General features: G+C 35.0%; 3 protein-coding genes across 3 annotated transcripts; 2 read left to right on the forward strand and 1 right to left on the reverse strand.

Moving 5' to 3' along the window:
• The first annotated feature begins 652 nt into the window (after nt 1–652).
• On the forward strand, nt 653–3,798 carry LOC137725371 (peptidyl-prolyl cis-trans isomerase FKBP15-2). The gene is made up of 6 exons (XM_068464032.2): nt 653–922; nt 1,030–1,073; nt 1,671–1,733; nt 2,484–2,574; nt 3,262–3,366; nt 3,471–3,798. The coding sequence occupies exons 1-6, from the start codon at nt 874–876 to the stop codon at nt 3,548–3,550; spliced, it is 432 nt and encodes a 143-aa protein (XP_068320133.1). The 5' UTR covers nt 653–873; the 3' UTR covers nt 3,551–3,798.
• Nucleotides 3,799–7,777: 3,979 nt separating this feature from the next.
• Nucleotides 7,778–11,413, forward strand: LOC137725473 (peptidyl-prolyl cis-trans isomerase FKBP62). The gene is made up of 13 exons (XM_068464165.2): nt 7,778–8,199; nt 8,312–8,398; nt 8,835–9,095; nt 9,190–9,264; nt 9,356–9,436; nt 9,527–9,721; nt 9,814–9,906; nt 9,988–10,163; nt 10,278–10,400; nt 10,487–10,633; nt 10,718–10,845; nt 10,935–11,055; nt 11,153–11,413. The coding sequence occupies exons 1-13, from the start codon at nt 8,019–8,021 to the stop codon at nt 11,201–11,203; spliced, it is 1,719 nt and encodes a 572-aa protein (XP_068320266.2). The 5' UTR covers nt 7,778–8,018; the 3' UTR covers nt 11,204–11,413.
• A 1,185-nt stretch (nt 11,414–12,598) lies between these two features.
• Nucleotides 12,599–18,735, reverse strand: LOC137727096 (uncharacterized). The gene is made up of 7 exons (XM_068466029.2): nt 18,628–18,735; nt 17,058–17,433; nt 16,754–16,912; nt 15,970–16,446; nt 14,413–14,562; nt 13,890–14,335; nt 12,599–13,435 (listed from the first exon to the last, which is right to left on the reverse strand). The coding sequence occupies exons 2-7, from the start codon at nt 17,392–17,394 to the stop codon at nt 12,824–12,826; spliced, it is 2,181 nt and encodes a 726-aa protein (XP_068322130.2). The 5' UTR covers nt 17,395–17,433; nt 18,628–18,735; the 3' UTR covers nt 12,599–12,823.
• Between the last annotated feature and the right edge of the window lie 1,472 nt (nt 18,736–20,207).

The raw sequence follows: 20,207 nt of genomic DNA on the forward strand, positions 1-20,207 counted from the left end.
CAAGAATGGTTCTAATTTCAATATTTGTACAATGATATGATAGGTACATAACCACCACACCATGCTTTTTGTATTAAAAAACAAATAGTTTCAAACCAAAAAACATAGGGGATGTAGATTGGTATATAGCCATCACACCATGCTTCATTTTTATTTATTTTCTTTTTCGTTATATCAATTTATAAACAATAAAAAATATAACGAAAAAAAGAGAAACCAATATTTTAGACCATGCAAGGGCCTCCATTTAAGTCTCGCACAAGGCCTCCAAAATCTCAAGATTGGCCCTGTCTATACTATTGGTTGTATGGTGGAATCTCTTCTGAGGTTTGGGGACATTAAAAGACACGCAAGTTCAAATGAAGTTCTGTTGAAATGATTGGAGTTCCAAGAGTTCATGTACCTTTGTTATTGTTAATAGCATGTCAATGACAACCAAAGGGATTAATTTGATCTCCAAAGAAAATCAAATCTTAAGTGGAATGTCATCCAATTCAAATTTGAAGGTAGAAAGAAACTCTAACCGACATGTCAACAATTAAAGTTCCTGCCAATTTCATTGGAGATGCTTTAATTGGTTGATTAATCTTCAAAAATGGTGGTAGCCCCAATTCCAAAACGGCAAAACCCATGAAAGAAGAGGGGAGCTAACACCTTTTTCTCTTGAAAATAATAGTAAAAAGAAAATGGGTTGCAAAGCAAAGTGCAGATCGACTGCCACGTAAGCAAAAAAGAATTATATCGACGTATTGATAACCAATAGAAATCCTGGATTTGAGACCCGTTTAAAACCCGAGACCCACCGAAAAAGCACTCGGACACACTCAGACTGCGCGAGAGAGATCGCAAAAAATTAGCACCGCTGCTGCTGCAATGAGGGCCGTCGCCATTCTCTTCTTCTTCCTGTCCCTCTCCAGCTCCGGTAGGTCTCAAATCGTTCACCGAATCATATAAATTTCCGATTTCGTTTGGACAAAAATTTCAATTTCCATTTGCTAACTTGTTTGCTTTTTTGGTTTCTGAATCTAGTTTTTGCGGACAAGGAGGTCAAAGAGTTACAGATTGGCGTCAAGGTAAATTACCCTTTTCGTTTTGTGTTTCATTTTTCTGTTTTCCAAGTCCAATTTGTAATCCGAAACGATGTTTATGTCGAAATTGTGGATGATTTGCTGGAGCTGATTGATTTGTAGTGATTTGTGTGTGGGGCTACTGCTTGGTTGAGTTTAAAGTTTCCTACTTTATGATTCATTGAATTATGATCTTTGCTTTACAAAGCGGTATTTTAAACTACTCCAATTTACGCAGATTTGCGCGGCCAAATGGCCTAACTCACATGTGCAAGTTATGATCTTTTTGAATAGTATATTTCGTTTAAGACCTTTAGGTTAATTTTTGCGCCCCGTTATTTTCGTTGATCAGCTTGCTTTTTGGATTTGGGCCATTTTCTTTAAAGGGTTGGTTGTTCCTATCATTATGCTATGAAGTGCTTTTGATTTGGCTGACTCTTGGGTTTGATTTTTTCAGAAATTGTTGTTATTTCTTTGTTGTTCCCTGCTCATGTATGGAACCTTGGATGAAGAGGGTTTGCTAGAATTGGTTGGAGGCTTGGAGCTCATCCTTCATTCACCTTTATTGATTATTGATACTTGGAACTTGCTTTTATTTTGCAGTATAAGCCGGAAACTTGTGAACTTAAGGCTCGTAAAGGTGATACAGTCAGGGTACACTATCGGGTAAGTAGAATCTATGGAACAGTTGACAGTGATATGTACGATGGATGTCATGATAGTGTGATGGTATATGCGTATAAATACTTTCTTATACAGATTAGCATTTTGTTAATAAATGTGATTACAAACATAGCATACGTTTTGTTTTTCTTAACAAAGTTCAAGCTTTGCATTCATATTCTTTTAGATCGCCACATTATTACTTGAGCTGAAAATGAGAGTAATATCTGGTTTTAATGACATTGGAAGCGTTGTTTTAGCAACCTGACCAAGCAATTGTTATTTAATCATTTCTTGGATCTTTTCTTATGTAAATTATGCTGCTTATATATTCATTACTCCTGGTCTTGTACGTCTTTTTATATGTCCTGGTGATAAGAGAGCTCATACTTCAGCTGAAGTGAAACTAATAGCATCTGGTGGAGACTGATGTTAATGTACGTTGTGGTATTGGTTTCGTATTTTTTGCTAGTCTATTCTATCAGTCAGATCCCCCCTATCCCGCCCCTATTTGGTGAGCTTATTAGGCCCAAAAAGCTCCTTCAATAAGATGTAGGAATTTGAGAGAAACTAATAACCAGTTTCAGCTCATCAGAAGCTTCTTCATAATAGCTTGCAATCTTTTTCGTTCAATATCTAAACTCTACCTGCATTCATGTAGTTGTCTTACTGTAAGTTTGATTTTTGAGCCAATGTCTCATCCTATAGTGAAGACTGAAAAGACTAATAGTTTTTTGTCTCTGACCTTTGCAGGGGAAACTCACTGATGGAACTGTATTTGATTCTAGTTTTGAAAGAGGCGATCCAATCTCTTTTGAGCTTGGCACTGGTCAAGTTATAAAAGGTTTGGGGTTTGCTATTTAATTCGTGTCCATATTCTAATGTAGTTTTCTTACTCTTGTAAAAATACCTTTTGCTGGAATGCATAGCAGGTTATAGGCAAACCCATAGCTTGACAGTTGTTCGTATAGGAAGCATTTGATCATTCTACATATCTAAGTCTATGCATAAGTAACCAATTTCAGATACTTTACATTCACTAGTTGTTTCTACTGGCTATAAGAGTTTAATGGTTTTTTTTCAGCTTGTTAATATTCTAACCTGCTTCGTCTAATAATGATGGGTTTATTATGACTATTTTCTAAATTTCACTGAGTGTACTTTTGTATTATACTTGTTCAACTCGTGGTCTTAATAGCTTGGATTCCTTTCAATTTTTAACCAATGCTGGATTTGTAAAGAATGCTTACTAGATTGTCCTCATTGCATTTTGTTTCCATCCACGTTGACAATCTTAAGTATGTCGTCCAAAGATCTATGTTGCCATGCACTTTTGGAAAAGATCAAGTGTGATGGGTATGCTGCATGTAATGGCATGGTAGCCTTTTACTAGAACCATGCATATAGTTCTTCACTCTTAATACTTTGGTTAAGATCTCCAGAGGTGGGCGTATATATTGTTACTGAAAACTTAGTAGTATATTACCTTCGCAATTGAATGTCAACATAATAAAGGATTTCTTCTTTGCAGGATGGGACCAAGGATTGTTGGGAACGTGCGTAGGTGAGAAGCGTAAGTTGAAGATACCTGCAAAACTAGGTTATGGGGAGCAAGGTTCTCCACCAACCATCCCAGGTAATAAATTATTCCATTCCTCGCGTGTCCGGACCTCGTTTAACGTGAAACGTACTAATTCATTAGAATATCAAATGAGTGAGGTTGTTATTTGAACGTTGTAGGTGGTGCAACACTGATATTCGAGACCGAGCTGGTGGAAATTCTGGGAAAAAATTCAAAAGCTGAAGATGAAGAGCTGTAGTTGGGGAATGATTCCGTTCTTAGTTTTCTTCAAGAAGTTTCTTGTATCCACAACCCAGTGGAGCCAAAACCTTATTTTCCTTTGTATCTTTACTAGACTACACTACATTCTAGTGTACTTTTTTAACTCTGTAATCAGCGTCGATTGTCTGTGGCTTCACATTGACCAAAAAATAGTGGCTTCACTTGTCATGTCATGATACGGTTAAAATTGTTAATGTTCGTGCAAGCTTCGGCGAGTTTTTTTTATTTCATATCTCACTGCCATATTACTGGGGAGACGGTTTTTGCATACCATTTATAGCTTCTCACGCGTTCCTTTTTGTTTTTTTTGTTTTTAAACAAACGATATCATTTACACTAAAGGAGAGAAAATGTGTTAACAATAATGTGATTCAAATTCGTTTTTGACTAACCTAAGACCTCTCACTTACAAGTGAAGAGGAGTTGTAGGTATTCTTGCAAAATCAGATAAGCATATCATAAATAAATTAAATGCATAAATTCTAAATGGTTTTTTTATTTGCTGTTGAATTGAATAAATTAAATGAAAACAAATTGAACTCAAGCTTATATTCTTGCAAAATCAGATAAGCACATCGTAAATAAATTTGATTGCCAAACAAAGCATATTCTTTGTTTATTTGTTATTACTTGAACTGAAAATCTTGTAATACACTTTGGAAATGAGAGTCATACCCGGTTTTAACGTTAGCGTTGCCCAAGAAACCCGACAAATCAATTGTTATTTCATCATTTCTTAAATATATTCCTACATATTATGAGGCTTCTTTAAAATTAAAAACTGGAGATTTCGGATTCGAAACCTGTTGTTGGTGTGAAAGCTAAACTTGTGGCCAGAGGGAGGCTGAAATGCATCTGTGAGTCTTCCCGTCTCCTGGAATAATTGGATAATCGTGACTTGCCACTAGTTGACCCATTTTTAGAAAAATAACAAATAAATATATATTCTTACATATATGTGACTTATGCTGTCCATGTATATATGTATTTGTTACTCCTGATCTTATACGTCTTTTGATATGTCATGGTTAGAAGGGAGCTCATAATCCACCTGAAGTGAAACCAAATAGGCATCTGGTTACACCCTTGAAGGCCTTATGAGACTGAAATGACTAAAAGTTTTTGTCTTCGACCTTTGCTGGTGAAACTACTGATGGAACTGTATTCGATTCTAGTTTTGAAAGGGGCGATCCAATATCTTTTGAGCTCGGGACTGGTCAAGTTATGAAAGGTATGTTGTGCACTATTTAAAGCCATATACCTAAGCCTATGCCCAAGTAACCAATTTCACATTTGATAGTGGTTTCCACTGGCTACGAGAGTTTACTGGTTTTTCAGCTTGTACATACTCTTTAATCTGCTTCCGACACTACACTAACGATGTGTTTTCTATGACGGAATTCTATACTTTACTGAATGTACTTCAGTATGATAATATGTTCGCAGTGTGATCTTAATAGCTTCGATTCCTGTCAAATTTTAAATAATTCTGGGAATGTTTTAAATTTGTCGTCCAAAGAGCTACTTTGATCTGTGATGGGTATGCTGCATGTAATGAAGAGTTCGGATTAATTAAGACGAGATATGATTCAGTTCATCATGGAGAGTTCGGATTAATTAAGACGAGATATGATTCAGTTCATCATGGAGAGTTCGAATTAATTAAGACGAGATTTTGTCCTTTAAATTTTATTCAAACAACGATTTTCTTCATTTGCAGAGTGTTTTAGAAAGTGCAAACAGCGGAAACAGAAGAGTTTATATTATTGTTACAACTTGCAAACGAGTTTTTATGAATGTTGAATGAGTTGTAAACTCAAACAGTACGGTTCAAATCTTTGCACAACTGAAAAGCATTCAAGTTTGACCAATACGATACGATTTCATGCTAACGAGCGCAATTATTCTTGGTTTGCTTTTTAATTTTCTCGATAAATTTTTTGTATCATCACAGATTTTTCTTTAATAATGTGTATCATTGAATGATACAAAAAATGAATGATTAAACGATTAAAAGTAGAAAATCTGAATAATTGTAAAAATCAAATCTTACTGTTAAAATACTAATAACATTGAAGCCACGTCCAATTTTCACGTAGACGAAATATCAAGTTTGTCCTCATAGATTTGGGGTGCATTTATACCTAAAGCCTCTGGCCTATTTCGGTGGGGAGGCTTTCCTTCCGAATAAAGCAAACGTGTGTGCGGATAGTAACACCATCAACAGATTTTCAAGAACCGGAACATAGTAAATAGTGCTATTAAGTACTAAGGTTTTAAAAATTGCTAGGCGTTAGTTGGGCGGCGAGCAGGGGCATAACATCTAGGCAGATTTATGTAAATTTATTATATATCTTTTAAATAAGTGCCTATTTACACCTAAAAAAAACTATACTTGTATGGATAATAAAAAAAAAATGATAAAATGCAAAAATAGAAGTAGAAAAATACACAAATTATATACATCCAAAAAGTTCAGTACACAAATTATATACATCCAAAAAAGTTCAATACACAAATTAGAAGTAGATGAATCATGATCCTTGCATTGGATTGGACATAGACTAAATTATTTAACCTTGTTGTATCTAGTTTATTTCTTTCCTTTGTATGTATCCCCTAAAAAGTGCTCCAATTCGTTTCACTATTGGATGAACTTGTAGTAAATCCATCATTTGCAAATTAGATACACCATTTCCATAAGCGCCGCCTAGGACTACTTAGGCGATCGCTAGCTCCAGATTGAATTTTTGAAATGATTTGCCTAAAATCGGGATAGGCCTTCACCATCTAGTGCCTAGGCCGATTTTTAGAACATTACTACTGGTCCTTAAAACTGCAGAAGTTGTACTACACGTAAAAACACACTACTTCTGCTGAGTCATTGAGCCTTTGCATGTCCTGAAAGGATCAGGATAATCTGCTGAGCTTAGGAGACTGAGCTTTCTGAGCAAACCCATCAGACCGTTGAAATTTGATCTAATAGCTAAAAACAAGGGACCTCTTTAAAAGTTATAATAATTGTAGCCGTTGGATCAAATTTCAACGATTTGATGAGTTTCTCAGGAGACTCAACCTGAATAATATTTGGCTACTCAAAGATGAGTACAAACTCCTACTTAAAAAATTTCAAAATTGTTCGTTGTCAATTTATAGAGCTTCGTGTTTATAATCAGAATCATTCATATTATAAATCATTATATAAAGATTGCTCTGCAAAAAAAAAAAAACAATTGAAACTAAGCTCATTTAGTCATCAAACTGTTTAAAAACAAATGAACTGAATTGGTAAAAACATTACGAACTGTCTTTGTATTTACTACAATAGAAGCAGTAAAAGATCTTAATTTTAATTTATTTTTTTCAGAGATGATCTTTACAGTGTGATTCATAGTATGAACGATTTTGATTATAAGCACAAAACTCTATGATTAAAACACTAAGAATTTTAAGTAGGAGTTTATACTTATCATTGAATAGCCAAGTATGGTTTACTCATCCTTCTAAGCTCAGGAGAAGATCCTAATCCATCATCAAAAGGCAAAAACACAAACGTTGCAAAGAAAACGATGTGCAGAAGGTTTGGATATGATTAACTCCAAGGGATTTTATAAGATACTTTGAATTTATGTGTTTTTTATGTACCAAATTAATAAAACACTAATTAATTTTACTACTCATGACACTTAATGAAAATTTTACCAATGATTTTACTGCTACTCCCTTTTTTTCTTTTCTTTTTTCTCTTCTTCTTCTTCTTTTAAACATAAACTCGTATATGCAATTCAAACTAAAAATATCTCAATACTGAAGTTAAATAGATCTTGGATAGTGCTAGCAATCTACTCATGGCAAGTATATTGCCCTAGCACATAAAATTTAAAATTTAATTACTTTTTTTTTAGTTACAAACTAAATTTTTATTCTCTTTAAAAAGGAAAAAAAATGATTAGAATTTTAATATAATTAATTTTAAATTTGAGTACGCACGTGATATGAAGAGAAATGAAAAAATTACTAGTACTCTCATTAATTTATTGCTACACTTGTCTTATTTTCTCGTTCATTTTTTATAAAAATTTTATCCACTTGTGAAATGACATCAAACCCGTATGAAAGCGAACAGAGCCAAACCGAAACAATTCGGGCCTACCAAGTACCAAGTTCTATAAATGGAAGGACACGTTGTCTCTGCTGAATCATTAATCTGAGCCGTCGGTTAAACCCCGGAGCACGATTAACATCAAATCGACAAAGCACCAAATCATGTCACAAACCTCGCTCTGCAGCCCAAAAGCCTTGTAGAAGCCTCTAGAACTCCAAAAAATAACACCATAAAAGTCTCGTCTTCCTCACTCTCACTCTTCGCCAATTTTCTTCAATCTCAGAATCTCGAACTACGCTTTCGAATCGGTTGAATTTTTCATCTCGTGCTCTCGAGAAAAATGGACGAGGACTTCGATATGCCCAGGGTGGAGGAGATGAACGAGGACTTCGATCTCCCCGACGAGGGGCCGGTCCTGAAGGTCGGCGAGGAGAAGGAGATCGGCCACCAGGGCTTGAAGAAGAAGCTACTCAAGGAAGGTGAAGGCTGGGACACCCCCAATAATGGCGACGAAGTTGAAGGTTCGCGCTTTAATCTCTTTTATTTTTCATTTTTTTGTTTGGAAATTTTTTATTTTTTGGGATTGGTTCTGGATTAGGATTGATTATTTGATTGCGGTGTTTGTGGGTTTAGTTCATTATACCGGGACATTGCTGGACGGGACTCAGTTCGATTCGAGCCGCGACAGTGGGACTCCGTTCAAGTTCACTCTCGGACAAGGTGAGGGCTTTTTGTTCCTTTTTCAGCTTCAATCTGATCAAATTAATGAACTTGATTAAGTTTCTGGTTGATTTGGATTAGTTGGTAGGCTAGTTTTGCACAAATACACTGCTTTTGTATTTAAATTTCTTTGTTAGTGTGTATCGATGCAATTTTTGTAAGTATGACTGTGGCGGGATCCTAAGCTAAGCACAGGACATTGCGTGATTGGCTTGAGATACTGACACAGTGCCATCCCCGTCGTATGTTAAGTTTGTCTCTTTTTTAATGTGTTAAAAAAGATGGAACTGTGTTTGGTGTAGTTGCATTGATATCGAATATGATGTTCCTTGTTAAGATTAGTTGTTGTGCTACTGAACTGGGAATTTTAGTAGTTAAATTTTTCTTCCGGGCGAGTGCTCTCTCACTTCACGAGTTTTGTGATGTGGTTGTGCAGGGCAAGTGATTAAAGGATGGGATGAAGGCATTAGAACAATGAAGAAAGGTGAGAGTGCCCTTTTCACCATTCCTCCTGCGTTGGCTTATGGAGAGTCTGGATCGCCACCAACTATCCCTCCCAGTGCCACATTGCAATTCGACGTTGAATTGCTATCGTGGACCAGTGTCAATGACATATCCAAGGATGGTGGTGTAATCAAGAAGATTTTGAAAGAGGGAGAAAAATGGGAGAACCCAAAAGACCTCGACGAAGTTATAGGTAAAAGTTTCTCTTCGACGTGTGTTATTGTTTGGTTGTGCACTATCTGTCGCCTTTGTCTGTTAACTTCCTTCCCTCCCTGTTTGTTATGCAGTTAATTTTGAGGTGCAGCTTGAAGATAAAACACTTGTTGCAAAATCTCAAGATGTGGAATTCACTGTCAAAGACGGTATCCTTTCGCTTGTCATATATCAGTTCATTAATTTTGTAGAGAATTTTGGTTTTTAACTGACTGGTAATCTTCTAATTAATGTAATTAGGTTACTTCTGTCCTGCAATTTCAAAGGCTGTTAAAACAATGAAGAAGGGGGAGAAGGTATTGTTAACGGTTAAACCACAATGTAAGCTGCCTTGAGCCACCAGTCTAATTTTATTTGAAATTTGAAAATAACAATAATTAAATATGTATTTCTACTTGTGTGTGGTTGCAGATGGATTTGGGGATCAAGGCAAACCTGCATCTGGTTCCGAGGGTGCAGTTCCTCCAAATACAACTCTGCATATCACTTTAGAGTTGGTATCATGGAGAACTGTATCTGCAGTGACAGATGACAAGAAGGTTATTAAGAAGATCCTGAAAGAAGGGGAGGGGTATGAGCGTCCAAATGAAGGGGCTGTTGTTAAATGTAAGTGTTTGTTCATTAATATGGGATGAGTACTGTGAAATCTTTAGCACATTTGGATGTTATTAATTATTATTTGATTTTGTGACTGGCAGTGAAATTGATTGGGAAGCTGCAAGATGGGAAGGAATTTTTGAAGAAAGGTCATGCCGAAGGAGAAGACCTGTTTGAGTTTAAAACAGACGAAGGTAATAATACTTGCGCTTTTGTTTACGTTTCTTTGTGTTTTTGGCCTTCAGTGGTGCTGAGCCATTGCTTGTATTGGACAGAGCAAGTGATTGACGGGCTTGATAGAGCTGTACTGACAATGAAGAAGGGTGAGGTAGCACTCCTGACTATTGCACCAGAGTATGCATTTGGCTCGTTGGAGTCCCAGCAGGAGTTGGCTGTGGTACCTCCTAACTCAACTGTCAACTATGAGGTTGAGCTTGCATCTTTTGAGAAGGTGTGTCAATAATGCCGTTTAGTTTACATTGCATCATGTATCCCGTTGGTATCAAATTAGTGAGATTGTGTGTTTTGTTTTCAAACAAATTTTTAATTCTTTTCGACCCTTCAGGATAAGGAATCGTGGGACATGAATACTGAGGAAAAAATTGAAGCTGCTGGTAAGAAGAAGGAAGAAGGGAATGCTTTGTTTAAGGCGGGTAAATATGTAAGAGCTTCCAAGAGATACGAGAAGGTAGGATGACAAACATATGGACTCGTGAAACCTGATGGTTTGGCCTTTGCTTTTATGCTTACTGAAGTGTAGCTTCTTCAATGCAGGCTGTGAAGTACATCGACTATGACTCTAGCTTCAGTGAAGAAGCGAAAAAACAAGCCAAGGCGTTGAAGGTTGCCTGCAATCTTAACGATGCAGCTTGCAAGCTGAAGCTGAAAGAATATAAACAGGCTGAAAAATTGTGTTCCAAGGTCTGCACTTTAGAACTAAGAAATGCTTGAGAGGTCCCTTTTTATTGTCGACTTTTATTTAACCGAACATCTAATTGTACACAGGTGTTGGAACTCGAGGGCAGAAATGTGAAGGCTCTGTACAGAAGGGCTCAGGCATATATTCAGCTTGCAGATTTGGATTTAGCTGAGCTTGACATCAAGAAAGCTCTTGAAATAGACCCTAACAACAGGTATGTGCTTCTTCTCTGGATCCTTGTTTCCACTCGCACAGTTTTGCAGGGAAGTGAAAATGTTAACACTCGTTTCTTTGTCAAAACAGGGATGTGAAGCTGGAGCACAAGACATTGAAGGAGAAGATGAAAGAATACAATAAAAAGGAGGCCAAGTTCTATGGCAACATGTTTGCCAAATTTACCAAGTCGGACTCTCCCGATAACAATGTAAGCATCCTTCCGGTCATCGACTGGTGTTTTCTCATGCGTTCTGGGTTTTTATCGTTTGGTTTTGATTGGTGGTTCATTTTTTTGGCTTTTGCAGAAAGCAGCGGATAAAGACGCCGAACCCATGATCGTAGACAGCAAGGCATAAGGGGACGGCATCGCATCATCGCCCCTTGACTTCCATTTGTGTCATTAAGCAGTAAATTCCCATTTTTCTCTTATTTTGTAGGACTACTTGGTATTGGCACAAAGAAGTTTAATGGATTTGCTTTTTTCTTTGCGTGGATTATGGAAATGAAGTTCTAATTTGTATAATGATATTCTTCTTCATTTAGAAGTGAGAGATTTTAGGTTTAAATCTTGTGATGACAAATTTGATATGAAATTAGACTGCTTATTATGTAATTTAGCTGAACTTCCTATCCCGCCTTAATGGAAAAATATTGATGTATTAAAAAATAAATAAATAAAATAAAAACCGGCATTAACCATAGACTAAGAAAAAAAAAACAATTAAGGTAATTTAGCTGAAATTAATAAATTTTTTACTATTTAACTAATATCAGTGGCATTTTTTGGTTTTCGACCTTTAATGATATATATATTTTTTAGTTAGACATGGGTCAAATGAGAAACGTCACATGGGGTGTTGTATGCCATTATAAATAGTTTTAACTTAAGTTTTCTATCTGTCTGCCTGTGAACGCATTCTCAAAGTCCTTGTTTTCAGTTCTGTACATTGTGTTTATTTAACTCTTCAAATTAAATCGTGCCGGAATTGCTTTTCTTGATTGCTCGAGCTTTGAGGGCTGAAGTGCCAACCTACGTTTGGAGACTTCTTTATCCTTAAAGGCAAATTTGGTTCGTTGGGACTAATTTTCTTCTAAGTAATCTTTCTTAGTCAAGAATTAGGGTTATAAACGTTGTTTCACATCTAGTAATTAATTAGAAATATGACCCATGCGTTGCTGCGGGGTTAGTAACTGTTCAAAAAAAAAAAATTCGAAGCTATTAGAGATTATTAAAGAAGGTTCACGTGTATTTACGCTAAAAGACGTTTGAGCTTTTTTAAAGAATTTATATATGAAAAGCAGAATTTGGATGGATGAAGATTTTGGAATTCTTTGAACCACTGTATGAATAAAATAAGAGTGATTGATAGTGTAACAAAAATTAGTAAAAGATAGTGTAAGAGCATTATATATGAAACTATATTATTGGAACCACTTTATGGAAAGCTGTAGTGTTAAGATATACTCGGTTAAAGTTTCAAAACTAATAAAAGAATGCAAGACATAATATATACATAGAAAAGTAAAAACTATTTATTTTGAAAGATATGAAGGCCCTACACGTAGGAGGCGTGTGAGTGGTGAAAAAACGAATTAGGAAATGGATACTATAATGCAATGTCTGAATTCAAAAGTAAAAACATTACCAAGAAATGGATATTGTATTGTAGTGTCTAAATTCAAATATAAAAACGGTCACGTAGGATGTGTGAGTGGTGGAAAAACCAAACCAAGAAATGGACACGGCATTGTAGTGTCAGATTCGTGTTGACTTATACCAAAATAGAAAATTGATGAAAAAGAAATTACATGATTGACTTACTTATAATAAACATAACTATTGTTGATGTATTGTTAATACTGTTAACTTTTTATTCATTTTATACAAAATCACCCTAAAATTTATCCAACCCACTTGAAAATATAATAATTTTACAAAGCGTAAACTTCATAACTTTCCAGTTGGCCTTGGACAATTAGTTGAGTGTTCCCATGGGACGAAAGGATACCCTTGAAATATAAGCATGAATGATCATATCTCCAAGAAGAGGAAACTGTAACAGAGCATAGAAACTAACAGGAACGCCCGCAGCCAAAGCTATTGCAACTTTGATCGTCTGATATCCATGGCCTAGAACGATGTATAGCGACGCTACGAACGTGATCATCATGGTAACTATAGAGATGAAAAGGGTTGCCAATCCTACAATTAACCGATTCGGTAGTGAATGGAGGAAATCTCCTTCGGCATAACGTGATGTAAGAATGGACAGGAAACTCAAGATTGATGTGGTGGCGGAGACGAGGGAGAGTGCGTCTGATATGGTGAAAACCATGAAGGCCCGTGAGTGGAGAAAAATCGGAATGCCTGTGTCGTCGTTGTTTCCACCCGGTACTGTGGAGAAAACGGCAAACATTACGGTGGCAATGAGCGTTGCTACAAGCATGCACGATGATGCAGTGCCCTTCATCCACTTTTCTCCTTCTCGTAACAAGTCCTTGTGCTCTTCAGTGAATAGGACTTGAGGTGTTTTTCCATCTGAGTTATTCATTTCCTTGTACAATGGTTGGACGATCTTCTCCACTTCCTAAAATTTTATGCACGTGTGATCTCAATTAGTCTAATTAGAAGTATTGAACAAAGTAAAATGACAAACATTGTTAGTAGTAATAAAAATCATGTGTAAACAAGAAGACACTTTTTTCTTATCAATTTGAGACGGGGATTTGAACTTTAGATATTCCGCTCATGTGGCACAACCGGCCATCAGAGGCATTAAGAAGAAAAATACCATTGGATCAAGATCTAGTTAGTAAACACCTATAACCTTTAACTTTTCAAGCCTATGAAATCCTTTACCCCAAAATGGCAAAACACTTGCTCTAGGTCACGACTCAAGAAATGACTACTCTCTCAATTAAATTGAGAAATTTTATCCTCATTTCAGATCATTTCATTGCAATTACCCTAAAGATTTTAGTCAACATAGATTAGGAAGATTATAAACAGTAAATCTATGTTTATTGAGGGAAAAATCTTACCTTAAACCATTGTAACTCTCTTCTGAATTGCAATGCTGCCCCCGTATCAGTATTTAATCGATCATCCGGTGCAAGTTTGGCGGCCAAATGGAGCATATTGTTATTGTCTTCATCTTTGTAAGATGCAATTAAATCTTTTAGTCCACCTAATTCATGTATGAGATTGAAAACCTTCTCCTGCCGGTGAACAACTGCAGTGTGAAATATGGTTCGATTTTGTTCATCAACTTTCCAAATAAGATTAGGGTATGTTCTTATAAGTATGACCAGGAAGTCAACGTTCCCCAACTCAGCAGCACTGAACAATAAGCGAGAGGGTGCTCTGATTAAATCGCTAATTTTTGAATCATTTTCTAAAGTAAGTACTTTCTTCCACAAGTGCTTCACAAGCTCAGTGGCTTGCGTCTGCATTACTATTTTGTTGTAGCAAACCTTGATACGAGGAACTGCATAAAACAGCAAATTAACATGTTAAGCAAAGGAGTTGAGTTAAAATATGACATGTTAAACCCTAAACCCTAACCTGAAGATATGCATGGTTGCACAAAACCCGGTTGGCGTCCACTATAATACGCTGAATGTTTTCGTGCCATCACATGAAGTGCAGTCTCTCGATTTTCATCTCGAGCAAAAGCCATTTCAGGGTGCTTTTGAATTATATCCAGTGCAAGATCTGTAGTTAATTATATCATGAAATTAATAATTTTCATAATATATGTGTATATACAGACAAATTTTAGCTAGACAATTTGATTACAATATATACCTCATTTTGATAAAAAAAAAAAAAGGAATATTTTGGATGTGGTCCCTAATCCTTAACATTCTTTGATTAAAATCTTAATAGTATTCAAAGTTTGATCAAGGTCCCTTGACTTTGTACACCTCATTATATTACTATTAATATTTTTATTTTTATAGTTTTGACATTAATTGTTTGATATTTTGTGAGATTTATAATCCTATAAATTTAAAATCCCTCATTATAATACTATTAGAAACGGTTATAATAAAAAAAAAATCAAACATTTTGATTGAATAAATGGATAAAAACTATGTAAAAATAAGAAATAATATATGGCAAAAGAATGTATCCATAGTGTTAAAAAAATTGGTACATTTCACATATAACAAAGTGGTACATTAATAAAGAAGAATGGGTACATTATAAATAAATTAGGGTACATATAAAAGATTAAAAAATATGAGTACAAATGAATTTTTAAAAATATAGGCGCTAAAAGAAATTAATACATGGGTACAAAATAAAACTAAAAAGAAAATACTACAAATTAAAAAAAAATGTTACAAACTAAAAATATAAATATATGATACAAAGTTTAGGCATAAAACATAAATATACCATACGTAATTTTTCTACATAAATATACCATACGTAATTTTTCTATCATTGATTAAATATACAATGTCACGTGACGATGTACACATCATGAGTACAAACACAAATAAAACTTTAAAAAATATGGGCACAAAACTAATATATGGGTACAAATTAAAAATGAAAAGAAAATTGGTACAAATTAAAAAATATTTGCAAATTAAAAATAGGTACAAACTAAAAATAAAAATATATGATAAAAAATTTAGCCATAAATATAAATATACTAATTGTAACATTTTTCACACTAAAGGAATATATTTAAAAATAAAAATATTTTATTATTCAAATAATTAATGATGTTATTAATACCCAGGGACCTTGATCAAAAATTGAAAATGAATATGATTTTAATCAATGAAGTAACAAAAAGAAGGATGTGAACCTAATTTTTCCAAAAAAAAAAAATATACCTCATTTTATAGGAGCGGTATTCTACTTAAAACTAATATAAACTGCAGGAATGCGGAGAGAAGAATTCGAATTCAGGTACATAGGGGATCATAATATATTGTTACGTGTACAAACTTACATGTAGGATACATTCTCACAGATAAATTATTTTAAGGTATACCTACATGTATAATCATGTTTTTGGACCTAATCATATTATAATTGTGTACTTGGACTTGATCATAAGTCTTGAGGATGAAAATGTAAATCGAAATGGTACTTACTTACCATAAAGATCTGCTGTTATTGCGGCAATAAGAAGCCCCACACGGTCGGAGTCCTTCAAAATTGTATCAGTCTTGTCGTAAAGATACCATACCATCTCCCTGTGCCCAAACAAAGTAGCCATATGAAGAGGTGTTGAATCTTTACTACATCTGATTTGGGGTAACTTCGGATTCTTATCCACCATTATCTCGGCGATCCTTTTGACACCGGAAACAGCAGCAAAAAAGAGGGCAGTGTTTCCAACATCATTCTTCAGTTCTAGGTCAGGCGGTATCATCCATTTAACCAGCTCCTCAACAAACGATGTATGTTTGGCCCCGGCAGCAATGTGGAGAGCAGTTTCCGAACCCTTTGTGATCTTAGCCCTCGCAGCTTCAGGATTTGATAGCAAGAAATTGTTTGCAGCAATCCAGTCACCATTGAGAGCAGCAAGATGTAGTGGGACATAGGGAACTAGGTTGGCGTTAATTGGCAACGCTGGAAAGATTATTTAATCAAACAATAATCAGTAATTAATTAAACAATGAGAAAGGATATACAAGCAGTAATGTATATAACACACAATTTGGTATGTGAGTTTCTTTTTCCCTTTTCTTCGGTAAATAACGATTATTTGAGTTTTGTTACTATTCTTTAACAATTTGTACCATATATATTGACTATCTGGCACCTCTTAATAGAGTTGAACCACTTAGTCCACCTCTGTACGTGAGTCTAGATGTGATCAACAATGAAGAGAAAATATGCATAAGGCATATGTGATGCAGTGGAAGGAGACACATACATGAAATGGTATTTGAATTTGGTGTAGGTGCTGCTGGTGGAGTGGAAGCTGCAGCAACGTCACTTGGCTCGCGCCCATTTGTTGTTACTGTATCATAATTGAAATGCATTCGACTCCTTCCCCATTCAAGAAATTTGCTCGGCAGCCAACTACTCCCTCCTTAAAAAAAAAAAAAAAACAAAAAAAAAAACCCATAAAATTAAAGAAAAGCAAAAGGAACAAAAAAGTCAATCAAAATTTAAAAAAAAGTTGTGCCTGTATTAAATAAAAATAACTCAAGACGTAGTGATGGCATCACGCTTACTTTCTGTTTCTTTAGCATCATCACGCCTTTCTTTTCTTCCTTGATCAAATATATGTGTAAATCCTGAAGCATTTTCATCCCCTGGTCTGTGATCTGGGGACAGTGGAAGTCTATAAGGTCGTGGAGGGCTATAAATTGACAGATTCGGACTACGTACGATTGCTACAACTGGTGTTCCGAGGCCAGGTGGTAATGGATGGCGACCTCTCCCCTTGTTCGTTGGAAAAGTGTAGCCTTCAAAGCTTACAATTGTAGTGCTCCCTTCAATTTCTTGTGAAGATTCCTCCGGATGGGTCGAAGACGACCCTACAACGTCTGTTGAACCATTTTCTGACATGATCGATCGATCGAATCGGATGTCCTGTACTACCTTCCTCTATATATCAAAATATTAATGTTAGAGTTGTTTTTTAATAATATGACGTGAAGCAAAATTACGGTTCCAGAGTCATACTCTGGGTAGCTTAACCTTTAGATAATTTTTTGTATTTTTAAATAAGATCTAAGGGTTAAAATATTTGGAATATTTCATATTCCGAAATATCTAAAAAAATCCCAAAAACAAGGCCATGAAATTAGGGTTAGTCTTGAGATTTTTGAGGCTTGAAACGATGTCAAAATATATGTCATAACTTCATATAAAAAAATTATTTTTTTCACACGTAAGACTTCGATAAATTTATACTTAAAAAAAAGCGCTTTAAATTCAACAATTTAGAAACACGAAAAAATTAACGATATGTCAAGATGAGGAGAAATGATAATTATTTTCCATTTGTTTTCCGCTCTCACAACATTTTTTTTTTTTTTATAACTTTTTTGTCATCATATAAAAAAACAAATAATAACAAAGAAGATTAAGCATAGGTGTGTTGCAGGAGAAAAATAGAATGCGTGGGTACTTTGACTGGCTTGAAACAATCCATGCAGCTTGTAGAATTATCTCCAAGCATGTGGACCATGCAGTTAGGACAATTAATTAAAGCAAGAAGTAATATTTAAATTACATATTAATAGATTTTTTTTTGTAAATTACAAGATGATGAAAAGACTATTTAGTCATATATCATAATTAAAAAGCTAAAGGTAGTAACGTGATTTCACAAAACAAAATTTTGTTGTTTTTGTGTAAACCTCACTTACAGGTTTATTTTTTATTTTTTTAACTTGTTATTTGTTTCTAATAAATTTTAGGAAAATTAATGAAAATGACTTGAAAACTTTGAGTTTTAACGATAAGGACAAAATAAATGATAAAGTGAATAGTATCAGGATTGACTTTTTAGTATAAAAATATGATTTTTCGTTAAAGTGAAAAGTATTGGGAGCTTTTTGTTAAAATTTCCTATAATTTTCTTGATTTCATAAGCCTATATATATATATATATAGGAAAATATTATTGGCACTTTAAAAATCTCATTCTACACTCCTCATAAGTGTATTTTTGTTTCCTAATATAGAAAGTTTAAAGTGTAGAATGAAATTTTTGAAGTGCTAATAACAATTCTCTATATATATATATATATATTTAGTTATAAATGCGATGTGAATTTTACAAAATTTACGCACCTTTCAAGGATGAACTACTAGATACCACAAGCCAACTAGAAAAGCGATTTCCCTAGCTTTGGAGGGAGTACTAACAACCCAGTCCTATGGGAATGCTGAAGCACAATCATATGCTGTGTGTGCGTGTGTGTATATATATATATATTCGCGAAAGAATCTGGAAGTTTCGTGGATATTGCAAGGAAAAGGATAATATCCTCATTTCTGTTGCGTGGAAAAAGTTGGGTATTTGACTAGTGCACAGTTTACTAACAGACGTAACCTTTGGTATTTGCATCGAACTTGCGTATTGGACATATTGCTATAATATTAATTCAATTGTATCTTATGGTGAGAAGGCATACACAAATCAAAGGATGTATCTCATGCCGAGAAGGCATATCCAAAATCAAAGGATATGTCTAACGGGTGCGATCTCTCCTATATATTGGTAAATTGGTAGAAGAGAAATTTCATTGAGAAATTTGTTGTTTGCATAATTTCCTTGCTCTTTCTTCTCTCCATCGCATTCATACAATTTCTTTTTAGTTATTTCTAAGAGAATACAATTTGGTTTTGCTAATCGAATATTTCATACTTTATTGTATCCTGAAAGTAATTTGGCAAGAACTCTTTAGCAAATTCATTCGAGTGAGGTCAAATAACACTTTAAGGAAGTAATTCAAGTTGTACCTCAAGGTCATCGTTCAGTTTATTCTCTATATTTCTACATTTACTCTAACAATTTCAAAGGTATATATACATGTATACCGTTAATAATCAGTAATAAAGAGTAGAGTGTTCAAGTTTGCCAAATTATTCATTAGTTAATACTAAAGAGTCTAATGGTAATAGTTGTATAGCTGGAGTTAGTTAGACAAGGGCAGTGTGTAATTAGTTGTAAATGTTAGGGTCATTTTTACTCTTGTATTGGTGTCTATATATATTGTTGTAAATGTATTATTTTATATACAATGAAATAAGAAGATATTTTTCTACTTCTCTGAGTTCCTTACAAGCTAAGCTTCTATATGGTATCAATCGCCACCGCCTCCCAACCTTGGTGAATCTTCGATCCTCACGGCTCTGCGTTCGCTTCGATCTCTGGTGAATTTTTCTTGGTGATCCTTCGATCTTGTGTCTCTCTGTATTCTGTTTGGTTGGATGTTGCTATTGTCTTCAAGCATGGCGTCCGATTCATCGTCTTCTCCCTCTCTTTCAAACCCTAATTTGGTGCCTAGTTATACCTCTCTGACGATTCAAAACATTGGGAGTATGGTTCCTCTTAAACTTAAGAGCTCGAATTATCTTCCATGGCGTGCGCTCTTTGCTCCCATTCTCCGTCGCTACAAGCTTATTGGTGTTATTGATGGATCTGAGCCCTGTCCATCTCCTTTGATTTCTGATCGCTCACCAAATCCGTTATTTGAACAGTGGTATGAAAAAGATCAGAATCTTTTGATTTGGTTAAATTCTACACTCTCGGAGGAGATCATTCCTTTTACAGTTGGGCTTTCTTCTTCTCGAGATCTTTGGGTTAAATTGGAGCAACGTTTTGGAGGAATTTCAGACGCTCATGTTCATCAACTTCGTTCTCGTCT

Source organism: Pyrus communis, chromosome 5 (genome assembly GCF_041283825.1).
Source record: "Pyrus communis isolate YQ-2024b chromosome 5, ASM4128382v1, whole genome shotgun sequence".
NCBI lineage: Eukaryota > Viridiplantae > Streptophyta > Magnoliopsida > Rosales > Rosaceae > Pyrus > Pyrus communis.

What these genes read in the sequence shown, in the direction of transcription:
- LOC137727096 (XM_068466029.2), bottom strand. Translation starts at nt 17,394, where the DNA reads ATGTCAGAAAATGGTTCAACAGACGTTGTAGGGTCGTCTTCGACCCAT. An exon ending in AAATTCAAATACCATTTCAT is followed by an intron (nt 16,447 to 16,753) that starts GTATGTGTCTCC and finishes TAATCTTTCCAG; the next exon opens with CGTTGCCAATTAACGCCAAC. An exon ending in GCAACCATGCATATCTTCAG is followed by an intron (nt 14,336 to 14,412) that starts GTTAGGGTTTAG and finishes TGTTTTATGCAG; the next exon opens with TTCCTCGTATCAAGGTTTGC.
- LOC137725371 (XM_068464032.2), top strand. Translation starts at nt 874, where the DNA reads ATGAGGGCCGTCGCCATTCTCTTCTTCTTCCTGTCCCTCTCCAGCTCC. An exon ending in CACTGGTCAAGTTATAAAAG is followed by an intron (nt 2,575 to 3,261) that starts GTTTGGGGTTTG and finishes TCTTCTTTGCAG; the next exon opens with GATGGGACCAAGGATTGTTG. An exon ending in TTCTCCACCAACCATCCCAG is followed by an intron (nt 3,367 to 3,470) that starts GTAATAAATTAT and finishes TGAACGTTGTAG; the next exon opens with GTGGTGCAACACTGATATTC.
- LOC137725473 (XM_068464165.2), top strand. Translation starts at nt 8,019, where the DNA reads ATGGACGAGGACTTCGATATGCCCAGGGTGGAGGAGATGAACGAGGAC. An exon ending in GGAATTCACTGTCAAAGACG is followed by an intron (nt 9,265 to 9,355) that starts GTATCCTTTCGC and finishes TAATGTAATTAG; the next exon opens with GTTACTTCTGTCCTGCAATT. An exon ending in CTGAAAAATTGTGTTCCAAG is followed by an intron (nt 10,634 to 10,717) that starts GTCTGCACTTTA and finishes AATTGTACACAG; the next exon opens with GTGTTGGAACTCGAGGGCAG.